The sequence below is a fragment of the Lissotriton vulgaris genome, chromosome 8 (assembly GCF_964263255.1).
Source record: "Lissotriton vulgaris chromosome 8, aLisVul1.2, whole genome shotgun sequence".
NCBI classification, from domain to species: domain Eukaryota; kingdom Metazoa; phylum Chordata; class Amphibia; order Caudata; family Salamandridae; genus Lissotriton; species Lissotriton vulgaris.
In genome coordinates this window covers 1,152,612,971-1,152,631,925 of record NC_141696.1, presented here as the reverse complement: position 1 = coordinate 1,152,631,925, position 18,955 = coordinate 1,152,612,971, and the positions used below count along the sequence as shown (strand labels likewise).

General features: G+C 44.4%; 2 protein-coding genes across 2 annotated transcripts in view; both read left to right on the top strand.

Annotated features, from left to right (window-relative positions):
- The window catches only part of GTF2F2 (general transcription factor IIF subunit 2), a 933,714-nt gene that overhangs the window by 870,613 nt on the left and 44,146 nt on the right, over positions 1–18,955 (top strand). The window lies entirely within an intron of this gene.
- LOC147698415 (uncharacterized) overlaps positions 8,223–18,955 on the top strand; it is a 40,384-nt gene continuing 29,651 nt past the window's right edge. Inside the window, exons 1-2 of the mRNA XM_086933593.1 lie at positions 8,223–9,559; positions 10,955–11,108. Of these exons, the coding sequence (XP_086789719.1) occupies positions 8,223–9,559; positions 10,955–11,108 (1,491 nt within the window). The remainder of the gene's footprint in view (positions 9,560–10,954; positions 11,109–18,955) is intronic.

Sequence of the window (18,955 nt, the reverse complement as noted above, 5' to 3'; positions counted from 1 at the left end):
GGGAGTCCCATTGCAGGAGATTTGTCAGGCAGCTACATGGGTCTCGCTGCACACGTTTGCCAAGCATTATTGCCTGGACAGTCAAGTCCGGAGTGACAGCTTCATTGGCCATTCTGTTCTCCAGGACTTTCTGGTGTGATTTTTGGTTCGCAGACTCACTACCAGGGCTGGTATTGCTGGGGTATCTATTCGAAGGTAAGGAATCTAACACTAACGTGTTTCTTTCAGATGCACAAGTTACTTAACTTCGGTAACGATATATCTGTAAGAAACAATAGTTAGTGTTAGATTCCTTACCGCCCCACCCATCATCCCCGTACTTCGAACCGATATCTAGGGTTAAGGACTTTCCCTGTTAGGGCCCTAGTTTCATGGCAGCAGTGTCGGTTTCTTACATGGCTCTGCGTCCTGGTGCGTAAAGCTATGTACAGAACTGACGCCAGCGCACGAGAGCGGCGTCTAAGTACTCCAGCGACGTCATTCCTGCGACCACGACGCAGACGACGGACGCGGAGCCACAGGACGACGCCTACCGACGTGCAGGGGTACTGCTGACGAAAACTTTCCGGATCCAGTCTGACGCCTGGGGATATTCTAAGGTAAGGAATCTAACACCAACTAATGTTTCTTACAGATATATTGTTACCGAAGGTAAGTAACTTGTGCTTTGGGGTGTAGAAGGTGAGTCATTTGTTGAAGTATGCTGGTCCGGCGTTGTAGAGTGCTTTGTGAGCGTGGGTGAGGAGTTTGAAGGTGATCCTCTTGTTGACAGGGAGACAGTGCAGGTCTCTCAGGTGGGCAGTGATGTGGCTGTGGCGGGGGATGTTGAGGATGAAGCGTGAGGAGGCGTTCTGTATGCGTTGAAGTCTTTTCTGGCTGTGGTTCCTGTGTAGAATACGTTGCCGTAGTCCAGCCTGCTGCTGACGAGGGCCTGGGTGACCGTCCTTCTGGTTTCAGTTGGGATCCATCTGTAAATCTTGCGAAGCATGTGGAGGGTGTTGAAGCAGGAGGAGGAGACTGCGTTGACTTGCTGGGTCATTGAGAGTGATGAGTCCAGGATGAACCCCAGGTTACATGCGTGGTCGGTGGGTGTCGGTGCAGCTCCCAGCGCGGCCGGCCACCAGGAGTCGTCCCAGGCGAATGGGGTGGAGCCGAGGATGAGTACCTCCGTTTTGTCTGAGTTCAGTTTCAAGCGACTGTTCTTCATCCATTCGGCGACGGCCTTCATTCCTTCGTGGAGGTTGGTTTGGGCAGTGGCTGGGTCCTTGGTGAGGGGGAGAGGATCAGCTGACTGTTTTCGGCATATCAGATGATGTTCAGGTCGTGTGATCGGACGATTTTGGCGAGCTGTGCCATGTAGACTTTAAAAAAGGTCGGGCTGAGGGATAATCCTTGGGGTACGCCGCAGGTGTTCTTGGTGGCTTCGGAGCGAAAAGGAGGGATGTCGATGGGTTCTGTCGATGAGGAAGGAGGTGATCCAGTTCAGAGCTTTGTCGCGGATAACCACTGTCTAATTCCTCCTGAAAGGGCCTCATGCATAGGTGTCACTGGGGAATTAAGAGAATGCAGGTAGACATCTTCCCCAGGAATGACTTGAATTTTCAAACTGAGGCACACTTTTTTATAATAAGGAAAATGCTAAATTGGTTAGTATCCGCATACTTTCTTAGGGAATGCTTTGCATGAGATTGTATCCAAAACTGACCCTAGAAAAAAGTTAACTCTCTGCTTTGTTGAAGCAAGACTTTCCTTTGTTTGGTGCTGGGCCTGGAGTTTTTAACACACAAAGACATGTATTTATGGATTGTTTTGCAGTACGATATGAGTGGCCCTTTATGTGCCAGTTGTAAATATAGTGAAAGAACTGATGTCTATTCCTTCTCAGATACGCCGCAACTAGGGCCATGCACTTGGTGACTATTCAAAGATTGGACTTGAGACCGAAGAGTAGAATCTTGAATTGGTAATGGCAGCTGGCCACCTTACATCTTGAATATTTTCGATGTTCTGAATAAATGGGGTATGGAAGTAGGCATCCAGAGATCTAGTGATGTTGTGAAATCTCCTTAGTCTATTTAATGAAGGATTTCTTGCAGAGTAACCATTCTAAATTGTTTTTTCAGGAGGTAATTTGTCGCAAATCTAGTATCCACCTCTGTTGTCCTGATTTTATTATTTTGATTGATCAGGAAGACACTGGAATAGAAACCTATGATCCAATGTGCACAAGGGTCCTCCTCTATGGCTACGTTTTTGAGGAGGAAAAGAATCATTACTTTTAACAGAAAAAGATGTTGTGACCTCTTGTAAGGTGAATTTTGAGGACTTTTCGAAACAAATTCTACGGTGTGGCCATATTGAATGGGGTCGAGCCCTCTTCCAACTGTGGTAATCGATTTCGAGTTGTGATGATTGGAGGGTTTTTTCCCTCACACCTGTCGTGTGGGATGGCCAGTGCCTGAAAAATGGCACTGATTACTCCATGAGTCATGCCCTTTGTATAGCGCTGTGGATCTTTTACATGCTGATTACCTTGCGTAAGCTTCAGCCAGCGATGGTCTCTACTGCTGTAGGGAGTAGTGCTGGCGATATCCTTGCTGAGATCGTGTGTAAGGTTGGTACCTGTATGGTTGAAGGTTTCCTCTGTAAGAGAATTGTCTCCTTCCTCTAGTACAATGAAAAGGTTGATAGAGGTGCTCTTACAAAACCCCTAAAGACCTTGTTGTCTCTGTATCTGATTTTAAGGATTGAGAGCGTTATATACATGCTTTCGAACAAGACCCCTCGGTCATAGGGCATGTCAAATATTTTAGCCTTGACTTCAACTTCAAAAGATGTCACCCTGGGCCATCCTTTGGGTCTCAAAATGGCCTTGCCAGCTACTTCCGGCTCAACATCATCAGAATAAATATCCTGAATAGTTATAGATCATAATGTTCTAGGTGGTGCAACCTGTTCTGATTGCGCAACTGAGCTCCTTAAAGAAAGAGCTAAACGAGAAGTATAAGGATACACAGTTCATTGAGGAGCTGGAGTCAATTGTGAAGGTAGTGGAAGTTTACCTGTTTCTGGGAATCTTTCGAAGTTTTGTAGGGCTGTCAACGTCTTCGATTACTATGTTGTCATTGTGGATGTTTGTGATGACGAAGTTGCCGTTGTCATCTACAGAGGTCGCAACAACTGTTTGGGTCTCCAGCATTTTGTATAAATGGGACCTTTTTGAAGGCATCTCTTCATTTTCATATCTTCATTACCAGTGTTACTGAAGTGTTTGAAGCTATATGAACTTTGAAAAAAACATCTATTTTGAATTGCAATATCTGCTGATTATAAAATTGTCACATGATGCATATAGGGTCATAAGTCTATGTCACAGTGATCTGACAGGTGATCTGCTCCTCATTTTGTCTGGCAGACCTAGTATTTTTTCTTGTGCAGGAGACGTGTCATTTATCTCCTGATAAGTTCTCTATGTGGTATGTTGTTCACAAAGAGGGTAATTGACACTGCTGAGAAATAGGGGTCCACTAAAAGAGGTGCAGGTGCTAGATTGTAAAGTGTGCAGTTTCTAGGCAATGAATACTGATGATTGGTGGCCGCTGATTATGGAAGAAGGTTATGGGCCCATTTACCTGCACCCAAGTATGGAGACTGACTACTGGCTCCCCTTGTCAAGTTGCTCCTGATGGTCCTCATATTGTATGTGGTGCACATCTTAGTGCTCGGTTACTAGAGACGGTGGGGACCTCTGCTTTGATGTTTTCCTCCAAACTTTAGCCCCAACATTTGAATGTTGGCCTCCAGGATTTAGCTGAAGCCAGTACTGCTGTATCACTTACAGCTGCATGTGATACATTTTGTTCTACTCTCTTTCTTCGGTCCCTATACCCTGTCCTCCTTCCATGAATTTCTTGTAATGCCAAATGCATATTTCGGACTTTGATTTTTCATCCTCTGAATGGAATATGAGGAGTGCTTTTCTCCTCACTGGACCTAGACTCATTCAGATCCTGCAGGCTAGGCTTCCACCAGATAAGCAATACCTGAACAATGACTGCGACCAAAGGTGAAGCAAAGGACTGCAAACCTTAAGCATAGGTGGGTGGCCTATCCACCGCCCTCATCCTGTGCCGTGTTTTGCTTCGAAAGCAGGACCCCAGCTATAACACCCGATTGGACAGAGGTCAACTGGAAGCTCACACATCTGAGTGGTCTCCGTGAAACTAGCTGCCATGGCCCACTGTAAGGAAAATTTATTTTTGTATTATTGTCTCCCATAAAATGTTTGTCGCTGACTTTGAATGGGAGGATTCAGTTGATCAAAGCCTATCTCCTTCTGCACTTGATATTAGCTGACTCCCTTGATTTCGCCATGGTTCAGCCTTTACTTTAAGGAGGTATGTTCACTTGTATCAAGGAAGGCTGGGACCAAAGGCTGCACCTTCTGGTTGTCTTCCTTTTTGGTTAAGCATTGTACCCCAGGACTGATGATACTGAGCTGATGCTACTTCTGAAGGAGAGAAGGTGATGAACTACCTTGCTTGTGGAGAATCCGACTTATTGAGCCCAAACCTAGTCCTGAATTTAAGAGCATTTTAGTGATGAGGTCGGAGGGGATCGACTTCCTGAGATTGAAAGTCTGAAACTGCAGCCTGTTACACTCATTTATATCCCTTGTGAGCTGCCTTGAAGGTGAGTGACTCTACTTAACCTCATAGATGCTAGTAAACATCCCTCCCCAGTGCTGCGCTGTCCATTGGAACTAGTGCTGAATGGACGTCCAATGGTCGTGCGCAGCACTGGGGAGGTAGTGCTGCCGTCGGCCAATGCACCGACGCAGCACTTAAGGGGTTAAGCTAGGAGTTAGATCTGTCTGTCCTGCATTGCTGCTGGGATTCACTGTTCTTCAGCAATACCAGTGTCCGAGTGACATACTCCGATTACCATTCTGTTGTTTTTGTTCTTCAGCAGGAAGGTGGGTGTGAGACCTTGTGCTGGTATTCCACTTCGCTCTTGTTGTTTCCCATCCTCCCGCAATACTTATGTCTTCGTGAAACCTGTGTGGTGTTGTTTCAGATCCCCATGGTTTTGGTCAAGCAGAACGGATGCCAGTGAGAGGCCTGATAGTTGTGCTTCTGGTTTGTCGCTGGAAAAAACAGCTTGTTCAGTAACTACCTTTGTAGGAGAGCGTCACTGGCCATCTCTCACAGGGAGTGTTGTCCCCCCCCTCCCCCTCCCCAGCCAGCAGGCAACAGTCTAGCACTGACCGCTCAACCAGTACTGTGCTGAGTGGGGCAGTCCCGGCACGTGTGCCCCAAAGAAAAGCTGTACATTCTACTAACACTGAATCAGGTGGCCACCTATGCATCTCGAGAACAGGGCTGGTGTTGCACCTGACTATAAAATGACAAATTCAAACTGTGCAGTAATGAGCATCCACACGCTCCTGATCTTTTTGGAACGAGATAATTGATGTTTACTCGTATGAGGGTGTTGAAAATGACTCGTCTTTCACTGGGTGGACAAATATTGGCAAGTCTATCGCAGACATGGACTTTTCTTGTGTAGTGTTAGAGAATGTTATGTTCTCGTCTGTACTCTGTTACATAAATGTTTTCATTCCATTTCTGGGATCATGTTCAAATGGAGATAATTGTTCTTTTTTTCTGCACTACAAGACCGGAGAATCCCCCGCGTGTGCTTAGGTGAATGCATTCTGTAGAGTTTTCAGGAGTATCCCTAAAGTATTTGAAATTTACCGCACACTATGTATGTAATAAGCCAGCTCCCTCTAAGCAACTGCACTCTCTTGAGTAGGCACTCCATTTTCCACATTGCTTTATAAATGATAGATAGCACTTGCGAAGAATCAATTGATTTAGTTAAAAATATGCGATGGCTGATGATCATGATCATATACACACTTCTTGTGGCAGAGTGCTTCATTTGATCCTAATAATCACTTGAACTGTGCCTGTGAAAACTCCTCGCGGCCCCCGCTTCGCGGGAGCCGCTCGCTGAGGAAACCTGGACTTTGTGCCTGCCTGCCTGCCTGCTTTGAACCCTGCTGGGTAATTGCCGTTGGTGAGGAGAAGCCGTGATAAGGGAGGAAGTTGCTGCCACGGAGGACGGGACTGCGAGGCCCACCAGGCTGTGCGCGGATCAACTGGCACACCTTGCGCCTCTTCCCGTGACTCCGCCCCTTAATCAACGTCCCGTGTAAAATCAGGTGATAGAACGCGTGAGCGGGACGCGTGTGCGGGACAAAGCCCGGACTAAGGGCGGACCCTCTGAGACCCTCAGAGAACAGAAGAGACTGGACTGGGCACGTCCCCTTGATCGACAGGTACTGCTCATTTTTTAGGTTGTCTATAACCAGGCTTGTCTTTTAGATCTGTTGGACCTTTTTACATAAATGTCTTCTATAAATCCTGATCAGCCGGTGACAGACAAACAGGGTGTACTGTTAAATAGAACCCTTGACAACTACTTTACCAAATCCTCCCCTGATATCCCCAGGGAAATTGCTATGGCGGAGCGGCGTGCAGAACGCCGCCGTTCCATAGAAAGCATCAAGAATAGGTCAGTTTCACTGGCAACGCTTCCCGCCACTTGCTCTACTGATACTGACATTGATGTAATAGCTAATGAGTCGATTAACATCTTAGATAGCCAGCCTTTGGATGGGAGTGTGATAGCGCTTACACCAATTACTCCGCCAAAGATGGACATGAATGGTCCATCCTCATCTCTTCATACTAGTAGCCAAAGTATGACTAAGGGAAATGCTTTGCCTCCTGTGAAATTACTCCGTAACAGGGCAAAAAAACCCACACCCCTGACAAAAAACTATGGACCGCCGCCGAACAAAAAACGGCGGAAAAGGGGGGACTCGTTACAACCCAAGCTGAGTTGCTCTGATTTTGGGAAAAAAGCTACTAACACTGTGAAGGAACCCAGTATTCTTCAAGCAGATATGGAGGGGTCACATGCCATATCTCCACCCTTTCCAAACCTGTTGGCGGACAAAGAGGACAGTATGGATGTTAGTGTGGCTGTTAATGTGCCTATTGAGGATAAGGGCCTTGTCACATTATTCAACATAGAGAGTTTGATTAAATCCTATTCCGCATCTATTCTGGAGAGGTTGATGGAAGTAGAATGTAGACTGTGTAAAATAGAGTATGCACTGGGTAGTAAGGATGTTGCACTTAACAATGGATCAAACAATGCTAATAGTTTATTAACAAACAATGTACCACCTAACAGACCAGTACCGGGCCAACCACCCTCAACTATCCCTATCGCCATTCCTTCCTCATCAGCATCTACCTCTAAACCCACGGGGAATACAATTACAGCATCTGCACAACCTAATTTACCCCCTAAAGTGACCCAACAAAAAACCCATGATCAACAGTCGGCTAACGTTCTTAACAAACCCATTGATAACACCTTTAAGAAACTCCCAGGGAATTCATCAAGGGAGGTGGGGGAAACCAGACATACCTGGGGGAAACTCAGAAAGACACCTTTGCCTGAACTCCCGCCAGAGGCAGTACCCTATGTGGTCGTTTTAACAGGGGTGCCTGTGCTGGGACAAAACAAGAGAGAGGGTTTTGCACAATTAAAGAATAAGATCATGCACTGGCTGAGTCTATACAGGCCAATTGCAAATCACATTAATGGTGAGATTGTCCATGTTCGACGTCTCCTATGGCTGGGGGGTAGACCTAAAGATATCAACGGTGATGTGGTGGTTGTGAATTTTAGGGATCCTAAAGCTGTCCAATTTATATTAAACTGGCAGCAAGGTAGCTCAAATAACACCATAATCCCTAAACCGCTAACATACTTTTATCCAAGGTCAGTGGTGTTTCCATCTCAGCACCAACCACCCCAGCACCAACCATTACAGTATATAACCCAATCTCAGCCAATAAATCATCCAGTTGCACAGAATGCTGGGAGTAATCAATATGCCCTGTACCCCCTATACTACAGAATACAAGCAATTTGCACTATGTTCCCTGCCCTGTGGTAGTCCCAGACTCCATGGGATGGAATTATGTACCGGCTAAAATTCATAGCTCCCAGAAAGGAAGGATGGATCACCTAAAACCCTTCACACCTTTAGAAACCTCTAATAGGTTTGATATTTTTAGCGGTCTAGACGATTGCGACTGATGGTTTTTGATTCGGGGGGTGAGGGGCCAGAAACAATGAGTCTTGGTGATGTGGGTGTTGTCAATATACCTGATGTACTGGTGAATCCTGTGTCTTCCTGTTTGGATAAAACTGTACCCCATGATGTAAATGTACCCGATGATGTAAATATCCTAGAAGAACCGGTATTACCCACAACTATTTTGAGCAACACGACATCCTTGGAGGTAACACCCTTGGTTATACAAACTGTGGCTCCCATTAGCTGTGAAGAGTCACCAAGGGTTTTCACTGAGAGGTCATTGGTTCGTGAGATGCCGGTTAAATTGGTCTGTTGGAATATAGCTGGAATTGGTAAAAACTTGAGGGACCCGGAGTGGGCAAATTATATAGAGTCTTTTGACCTTTGTTTATTACAGGAAACCTGGGCAGTGGAGACGCCCCATAGGGTGGGTTACAAGACCTACGGAATCAGTGCAATACCCTCTAGAAGTGGAAGGCCGTCAGGGGGACTTCTGATGTGGGTGAAAATAAACTTAAGAGCAAAAATTGAGGAGATAGCTACAAATTCTGTAGACATACTAGCTCTAAAAGTCATAGTAGGTAACGGGAAGAACTTATTTCTAGTAAATGTTTACAATAGGCCCTTACCCTCTTCAAGAGAATCACCAACCATCACAAAATTAGATTGCTTTTTGAGGGGATTAGACCCCAGGGAGAATTTTATTATCCTGGCTGGTGATTTAAACTGCAACTTCGAGCCAGTTTTGGGTCTTAGCGAAATCTTCAATGAGGAAGACCAGGCGAACAAAATCCCCACTCTGGAGAATGTTAAATCGGTTAAATGTTCAACATTGGGTCTTCAACTGATTAACTTATGCATGGAACACTCTCTTAGGGCTTGTAACGGACGGTTACCATCCGATAGCTCTAAGAAACCAACATTTACCAGGAATAATTATAAAAATAATCTAGATTTTGTGATCGCTTCCATACCCCTCTGGCCACATCTCTTGGACTTTGAAGTAATGGAACGATTCGAAAGCGATCATTTCCCTCTAAGCCTGACTTTAGATGTCTTACTGTTTACTGATATGGTCCAGCAATTTACATCTGAGGAAAGTGGTGTTGATAATCTTGAGATCCATATTAGTAACAACAGAAGATCTCTGAAATGGCCTTTCATATTGGATCACAGTGACATCCTTAGTGAAATATACTCACTCTTTGCTGGGATATTTGGACCTCACTTAGCTGTAATGGCTGAGGATGAAACCAAAATGTCCTTTTTGTCAATACACCTGAAATTTTTTGCTGACCTGAGAATATTAGTCACAAAAATGCCCAAAAAACCCCAGCAAAAGACACAGAATCTGTCCCATAGTAAGCCATGGTATGATAGATCCTGCAGAGAGGCAAAGAGGGAATTATTAATTGCATTAAAGACCAAGTCTCCATTAGATATAAAAAGAGCAAGGAAAATTTACAAGTCTGTCCAAAGGGCCTCAAAGATAGCATGGGAGGAAGACAAATGGGCTGATTTGTTGCTAGACGCCAGATCGTGTGATAATGTGGCTTTCTGGAGGCTGGTCGCAAATGGGAACAATGTAGGTAGGGTGGTAAAAGATGTCTTTTTGGATGAGCAAACGTGGGTCACCCATTTTACGAATTTATATAAAAAGTATAACGACCCACATATGGACATGAATGCGGCAAACCACGAATCCCCAGCAGACCATCTGGTTTTTACCTTAGGGGAAACAGAGCTGGCAATAACTCAAATTAAATCTGGGAAAGCCCCAGGTTTGGACAAGATCCCGGGGGACCTATATAAGCATGACTTAAAAGTATGGGCACCTTACATTAATTACTTGTGCAATACATTATCTCGCACTTTAGAATTCCCTGGTAGTTGGAAGGGAGCGGAAATTGTTTTAATTTTTAAAAAAGGAGATAGGATGGACCCCTGTAATTATCGGCCAATAAGTCTAATGGACATCCTACAGAAAATCTACTCACGACACATTTTACTACGTGTGAGTGATTGGCTGGATGAAAATACAATTTTAACCAAATCCCAAGCCGGATTCAAATCAAAAGTCAGCACAATAGACCAGATCTTTAGATTCTGCTGCCTCTATTGGAAGTATGTAATGATTAAAAGGTGCCACTTATATTTTGCCTTTGTTGATTTAAGGGCAGCATTTGATCTGGTGCCTCGCAATCTTTTATGGAAAACCTTGAGTGCAGCAGGTATGCCAAATAACCTTGTCGTTCAGATCAAAGCGTTACACGAAGGGAATTTTGCGAGAATTAGATGGGGCCCAAACGGCGAATTAACCCAAAAAATACCCATCGAACGTGGAGTCCGTCAGGGCTGCGTTCTGGCTCCTACGCTCTTTTCGCTTTTTGTAAATGATATCCCTTCTTTTTTAGAGGGATGCAAAAATGACTCCCCTAAACTGAACAGCGAAAAGGTAACATCCCTACTATTTGCTGACGATACCATTCCGATTTCCCAAACAAAAAATGGTTTACAGACATTATTGGACACCTTTAGCGAATATTGTAGTCAAAAGGGGTTGGAGATTAATGGGAAGAAGACCAAATGCATGGCCCTAAATCCGATCAAACCGGACAAGGGCTGCTTAATATTAAAAGGAGTAAAGTTGGAATCAGTGCCCCATTTCTCATATTTAGGGGTGACACTAGATTCAAACTTTACTTGGAAAGCCCAAATGGAAAAAAGTAAACTAATCTTTGCTCAGAATGTTAAACCAATTCTCAGGGAGCAAAGCCTGAGCACCAGTAAAGCAGTGTCCCCAGTGATGGAACTATTTAAATTCAAGGTCCAATCATCAGTCCTGTATGGTGCAGAAATATGGGGTTCCGGGTCCAAGGAGACTTTCAGTGTCTTAGACAACAACTTCATGCGAAGTTTGGTAAGAGTCCCGAGAGGCACCCCACTAGTACCCTTGGAACTCGACCTAAACTTTAAAAGAACTGATCACCAAGTCCTGATTCGCCCTCTAATGCTGTGGGTTAGATTATGGCATGTCCCTGAACTCCAAGATTATAGAGATGGGCTAAAAGAAATCATGGCTCTTGACAGCCAGACTGCTACCCCGTGGCTGAGGCACGTTAAGGCTTGGTTCAGTAATATAGGATTGAAACACTTCTGGGAGAACCCTGAGCAACTACCAGTCAACCCCAAATTAATCTTAAAACGGGCTTTTTGGTCCTTTATAATAAATAGGACTGTAAGCAATATAACTAGTGGGACCCTAGTCTCTAAGTTCTTAAACTTTAAGGACGAACCTCTTTACGAGATCTTTATGGATGAAATAGAGCCCCCACTTGCGAAAACTTTATTTTTAAAATTCAGATACGGAAACCTTTTAATTAAAACAACCTTGGCTCGTTGGGCTAGGAATCGTGATTCATCGTCCCCAGTAATGGACGAAATTTGTCCTATGTGTGAACATAACCAGATTGAAAATGAGCAGCACATCCTCTTTTTCTGCCCTTTTTATGTTCAGGCCAGAAAGAGATGGATTAAACCAATATGCCTACTGCTAGGCCTGAGGTCATGCTCACAGGCTCTGAGAATCCTAACTACAAATTCATCGCAACAGATAACATTTAGTGTCAGTAGATTTTTACTTTCGATTTTCTATCAAAGGAAAAAAATGGGGCATCAATTGTAACTGAACTGATTTGCTTGGAATCAATGTGATGGTCCATCCTGTGATTTATGAATGTATTGTTTCCGCCCCAATTATCTTCCAACATGAATTGTATTCTTTTAATTAATGTTTTTATATTCTTTTAATTAATGTTTTTATATTCAGTGAAATGTTGTTATCCAAAGAATTGCAATGTAATGTATGCACTGTTCTTTTATGGCATTTAAGCCGAAATAAAGAATTTGAATTGAATTGATCCTAATAATACATTTTTTTAACACTCAAAAAAATTCTGATTCAACCTTAGATATCATGGACAAACCTAGTGTTATATTAAAGTGGAATATACAATATTGTTTCATACTAACTCTTGTGCACACATATCCGTGTCAAGAGCAAAATGATTTTTGGGAAGGCTCGGGGGATTACTGCTGTGTACTGAGAAGTCAGGGGCTCATTCCAGAGCCTTGGAAATGGCAGTTCTTTGCAGTCTATTTGATTTGTATTCTGGTCAAAGCCTGTACCTGTTCATGCTTCGCTTTTATTAGTTTTAGACGCTAGGTTTGACGGATCCCGGGATTTCTGAATAGTAATTCCCAAAGCTCCACAGTGTGGACAGGATATTGTGCAGCAGCTGCTCCATACGGTGCAACTCGCGTTCAGTTTTTAGGTCTGTCTAGTGGGATTTTATGACAGCTTCCAGCAAACCGTGTGAATTTGAAAACGACCAAAATGCAATTGTTGCATGTTTTTCTACTTAAACTTTGTGCTTTATAAAGTGTTTGTGCTTTTGTTCTAAACGTGTATGTGTGCTGTTGTTTCTGTAGTTCTACCTGTTGTTGTTTATAAGACTTGGAAGCTCTGGCATTATTAGGATAATTGCTGTTATGTTCATTTGGGGAAACGCCAGTTCTGACCACCGCTATAATTAAACCTAGTATGTTTGTGTTGGACATTTACCCTTCCAAAAATGTCGAATCATAAACAGGGCTACGTTTTGCAAAGTTGCTTTCAGGACACTTAGAATGCCGCCATAAAATGCATTAGATACAACAAATGCATTTATGTACAAATCTAAGTAGAAAGAGTTTACCTAATGATTGCTGATCCAGAAAATCCAACATGCATAGCTTTATGTACTGTGTTGGACATTCTTGCTACAAACTGGTAGGCAACTTTCATTCCCAGTCACGTTTGTGCTAGATATTGGGGATCGATTTATGGTTCTAGGCCAACATATCGATTCCTTTACATCGCCCTCCACGTATATCGATGATGGTAACCGCCCAATGGTCTAGGCATGTATTAAAGGGAAATACGGATTAGCAGCTGTTAAATCACCATCTCCTCTGTAGCTTGGGAAGGATCTTCTCTGTAGGTGTTGAAGTGAGCAACGTATGCATTGTGGGCTCTACGAATTAAGGTTGCTATCCATTATTCCAGGATTAAGCATAGCCTGAACAAAATCAGTTATGCTTTGCATTGTGTTGTATAATTATGCAATCAGGAAGGCTTGCTTGATAATTGCCTATTCACTGTGTTGACTGGTACTGTGGTTACTTCCCTCTCCTTTGACATAATGATGTTATTATCTGGTGGGTTCATTTGACCTCGGAGTGTGTTGATGAAGCGCTATTACATAAAAAAAACATATTAATTCGACTTGAGCATTGTATTTACCCAGTTCATCCATCACTCAGAGAAAATGATTAACAGTTTGATGTAAGTTATGCATTCAAACATAATATATGCTTCTCGAGGAAGGCTGATGATTTTGTCCTTGCCAGAACACAGCTTCGACCTGTTTTTGTCAGCGTAACCTGTTTGTCTACTCTGATAAATGTATTGCCATTAGTCCCAGGATGTATTGAGCATACTGGTTGGCTTTAGTGACTGTTTGTTTGTTTTCGGCTGGTATTTACGTGTCTTGATGAATTGCTCCTAGTCACTCTCTCATGTTTAAAGTGACGTTTTGTGGTTTTACAGTATGTTTCAGTTTTTCTATACCTGCAGTTTATGGTCGTCCTCATCTATATATGTTACTTGGTTCAGTGAGACTGTGACTGCACATATGTATAGTTGCCTCTTTTGCACTTTGGGTGCAACTGTGTCTTCAGATTGTGGTAATTCAAAGCCATTGCTACTTGTTCTTTGCATAGTCAAAAATGATACTTTCGGGTAATGTGCATTAAAACTAAAATTATTTATACAATTTCTAAAGCACACTACCACCTAACAGGCATCTTGGTGCTAGTAACTCCGAGACCATATCAACACAGAAGGGGTCAATGCGCAGGCCTAGTTCTTAGGGAATAGCCAGGTTTTAAGGTTCTTTCTGAACACGAGCAGATCCTTGTTTTGCCGCAGTTCAAGCGGTAAAATGTTCCACAGCCTGGCTGCAGCCACCCCAAATGTTCTGCCCCCTGCTCTAACTTTGTTAAAGCGTGGTACTTTAATTAACATTCCTCTCGAAGAGCGGAGCTCTCTGCCCGGAACGTACCACTCAAACATTTGCTGAAAAGAAGTTGGTCCTTTTCCATGCAAGGCTTTGAATACTAGAAACAGAGATTTAAATTTAACTCTGTGTCACGGGCAACCAATGCAACTGCGTCAGTGCTCCAGAGGCAGAAGTCCGCCTTGACCAGCCTAATACCAGTTTAGCCGCGGCAGATTGTACCCGCTGTAGCCAAAGATTTTCTTTGCCTGTGCCAAGAACATCTGTTTGTTATGAAGCTCCTGTACTGTTCTAATACAGTCGTATGCAATCTTTGTGAGAAGTTGGCCTGGTATATGATGCTCACTATTCTAGTGAGCACCTTGCACCAGTCCAAACAACCCTTATGGTTATGGTTGTAAAGTCAACCTTATAGACCAGCTATCCAAGGGGTAGCATGGACAAAGTAGACTTAGGCTAAACTCAAGAGGGCATGTGAAGTCAGCTGTTTTACCATATGAAATCCCTTTAATACCAAATGAAAGGACACCACACAGGATATATATTGAAAATATATCTGTATTTATTTCTAAACAAACCCCTGAACTCTTTCTGAGTACAGAAGCACAAGCGCAAAACAAGTAACTTAATAGACTAGACAAATGTTGCACAGTTATGGATAGGGCGAGGTGGCCCTTCAAACCATATATCAAAAAAGTGGTATAAGTAACTCGACACGAACAATGGTAAGGCCTAGGGCCTTGGGAATCGCTGGGGCTACACTGGACTGGACAATGGTTAGGGAGCAGGAGGCCCACGGGATGCGTGTGCAGTGTCTAAAAGCACACAAGTGTATACATTGAAGTCAATGGGTGCGTAAAAGTTATAAAGTTAAAGATTTAGGAGCCTTCCGACTGGAATAGAACTTAACCACTTGAAACTAGGACACTAGGGATGTAAACCTCTACAGGAGCACCGTAGTACTCGCGTTACCTAACCCACAGGAAGCGGGTGCATAGGTCCAAAAGTCTGTCGGGTTTCGTTGTGGAGATCTATGGAGCCTTGGAGTGAAGATGCTGCAGGCTGCCAGAAGAGAAGAGTCCGGGTGGATCCAAGGGTGGATCGAAGATGTAGAGGACCTGAAAGCAGAGGGGACAGAGTCTGGGTGACTAGCCAGTGACCAGGATGGAACCAGGACTGAACCAGGCGATGTCTGGATGCGATCAGGTGCTAATGGGAAGCTTGTCTCTGCAGCCACGTGGACCAGGAGTCATCGACGACGACCAGGATGGAGGCACAAGCTATCCCACTAAGGCTCTCGCTGTCGGCGGTGTCCGCTTCAAGATTGGAGGCAACAAGCCTTGGCAAAGGCAACCCACGCAGGAATCGATGTAGGCTTCTTACTCAGACCAGCAAGGTCTGAGGTGCTGCTTTTTTTCAGGGAAGCAAGGGCCAGTCTGGAGCAACCAGACCAGCGATGTAGTTTCACAGGATCGTCGCCAAGTTGGCCACTAGCCAACGGGCAAGTGACCGGGCAGACACATCTAGCAGGAAAATGCAGAAGGGCCCCACGCAGAACTCGTGGAGGGTGCAGGGCTGATCTTCGGTGCAGATGCTGCTCGGGGCTGGGGCTTCTCAATCCCCAATGCACAGCTTCGAGGAGGCCTCGGGGCTGCACAGTTAGCAGGTCGCAGACTTTTCAAGATGGCTGGTCCCACATCTCTCGTCGCCTCCAAGGGTCTCAGCTTTGCAGGGACTGTGGATCGGGCTGTTGGATGTCTGGGAATCCGGTTCTTGTCAGGCTCTGGGCTCGGGCTCTGGCGGGAGGCGGCGACAAAGCAAGTCGTCGATCGCTGGATGGTGCCTGCTTGTGCAGGGTGGTCACTCCTTGACCACAGGGGAGATTCTTCAGTCGTCTTCTTCCAAAGTAGAGTGGAGAAGGTCCAGAGTTTCGTTTCAAAGTTTCAGTCAGGATAATCTAAAGTCCTGTGATTCAGCTCCTACCTATATACGAATCTTAGGGGCAGGATTACCTGCTAGGTCCCTCCTATGGGTGGGACCAGGGAAGGGGGCGGTTACACCCCTTTCCCTTTGTCCAGTTTCGCGCCAGAGCTGGGGCAGGGAAGCCCCAGCACCGGTTTGAACTGGACTATGCATGGGACACCTTGTGTGCCCCAGGCAGTGTCTCAATCCTTTCAGCCCTCCCTGTCCCAATACACAAAGTCCTGTCTGGGGTGGTGCTAGCACCTCCCAAGGCAGGAAACCTATTGTCCAAGCCTCCCTCGCTGGAAGGACTCCCATCAGCAGGAGGTCAGACTTGTGTCTGTGGCAGCAGCATCCATTTTGTGATGCTGAGGCTCTGGTTAACTTTAACCGGGAATAGTAGGAACAACATGTCTTCTCCCTCTAAAAGGGTGGAATGCTACCCCCGTCGCCAGGACTGGCGAGGGGGTAGTATTCCAAATCGTATGACACCTTACTCGACATGTTTTGATAAAGCCAAACCATAGTTTGCATTTAACCGCGAGGTACATAATACACTTAAGAGTATATGGTATGCCAATATCCCAGAACAGCTAAAGGACATGGTTCCGAAAGCTGCAGACAGGCTCAGCTCATGCTAGAGCACCATCTCACATAAAACCAAGCACTCTGCCTCCAAAATTGTTAAGGGCTGCCATAGGAGTGACTTATAGGTGTATATGTGTCCAGATATAAGGTTAGATATAGGTATACTATATCTAAGCAAGGGGTGATTACACCATCTTGCCCCAGCTGAGTGATCAGCCAGTTGTGTCAATTTGAATGGCCAGCCAGGGGTGGCAAAATATATGCTTCAGCCCCTGGTAGGCCTTGGATGCAACTATGCCCGGGGTACCTATGGTACACTGTACAGGGGCTCATAAGGTTATCCAGTATCCAATTGGTAATGTACCTAGGGTACATGGAGTCCATTTTAAAGAGAGAGCAGATAGCCTGGGGCCCTGATTAGCAGGATCCCAGGCCAACTAAATCGAAAACCAGCTAAACACTAGGCACAAAATCTGGGGTAACCATAGTCCGGTATCCACCTTCCTATAATCTTTATTTAATTTTAATTTAAAAAAAAGATTGCAGGTATATGGCCACCATATTTAGGTGACAGCATGTTTCCCTCCTTTTTTGTTTTTGTGGTATTTGCTTGTAATCAAAGAAAAATTAACCTTTGCACCAACTTGCAAAGGCCAGACATGTTGGCTTTGCCAGTTCTCGTTTAATTTTCCTATGCAAAAGAAGAGCCTTTTCCAATTAGTTGTCTCTTAGCATGACGCTGTGTTCAAGGATCGCCTGTTCATGGTTTGTTTTGTCTATCCAGGATTTAACTGGACACTGTTTTTCTTGTTACATCATGGCCTCTCAAATTGTGATGGATGCACGCAACCAAAAACAGTTCACTGTAGACGTTTAAGTCTACGCAATTGTTCTCAATAGTTTTCAGTGCATTGATTGATTTCACCATTTGGTGATCTTCTTCCACTTCTACTCACAGATAGTTGGCCGTAGCCTTTATTAGGCCTGGTCAGTGATATTCACTCCGTTCGGCCTGGATGGTGAACTCTGCTCCACGTAACAGAGTATTTTCCTCACTCACGTTCACCAACATCAAGTTGTTGAGTGCAAGCTAGGAAAATGCACCTTCAAGATTGTTGGTCAGATTTCTCAACTTTGTCGGACAGATTTCTCAATGCAGGCGGTCGAGAATGGTTGTGACCGCTTACATTAAGAAACCTTCTGTTTACGTAGAGAAAGCTGCCACTCTGTTACAAAATCTACTTGAGCGGCAAGAAAACAAGCAGAGATCTCTGTGGTGGCTGCGCATGGTGCCGTTTGCACTGATTTTACAGCGCAGGGATAAACACCCGATGCCGAAAATCAACGCGAACGGCATGACCAAGCGCACTCCGCCGCTTGTGGAACCCTTTGTCTAGCCCATGGGACGAGTATTGGAAACCTCTATACTCTATTGAACTTTAAAATGTAATTGTCAGACCCAGTTTTTGTATGAGTTAGCCCACCAAGGCTTCATTGCAGATTAATGCAGTTTACAAGCTGGACCTTAATTCAAATGCTTCACATGGTATTGGTCATTTAGCTACCCAGTGGAAATTTAGTTTACTTTACTATGCTCTACCAACATTCCCTTTGACTTTGTGGTTGCTACTGTTCTAAAGTGTTCTATCTAGGTAAAAGATTTGTTAGTCATTTTCCCCACGGTCTCTATGAGATGCTTCTACCAGGGCTTCTTAACCAACCATTCCTTGTCCCTTCCCCAAAGTAGCTTGCGATCCGTAGGTCCGCTTCCAATAGTCGGCTTGTTTAGTTTGGTATGTGGGTCTTTTGTTTTTCAGAACTCAGTAATAGAACAGTGAAGAAGTTTATCTCGAAACATCATGGTTTGGAACCAATAGTTCTTTAGCACCTTCGTTTCCATGCCTCTCAGGCACATCTACCTGCATCAGTTAGAGACCCCTCTCCATCCTTTTCAAGGCCTATGCACACAGCTTTTTAAAGGCTGAATACATGTAAACTCAAGATCTGAACTTGAGAATTACAGTTTTGTATGACTCACCGAGTTTTATATTTAGTAGAAATGACCTTCATTTTTATGAAGGTCTAGTTGCTTCAAGAG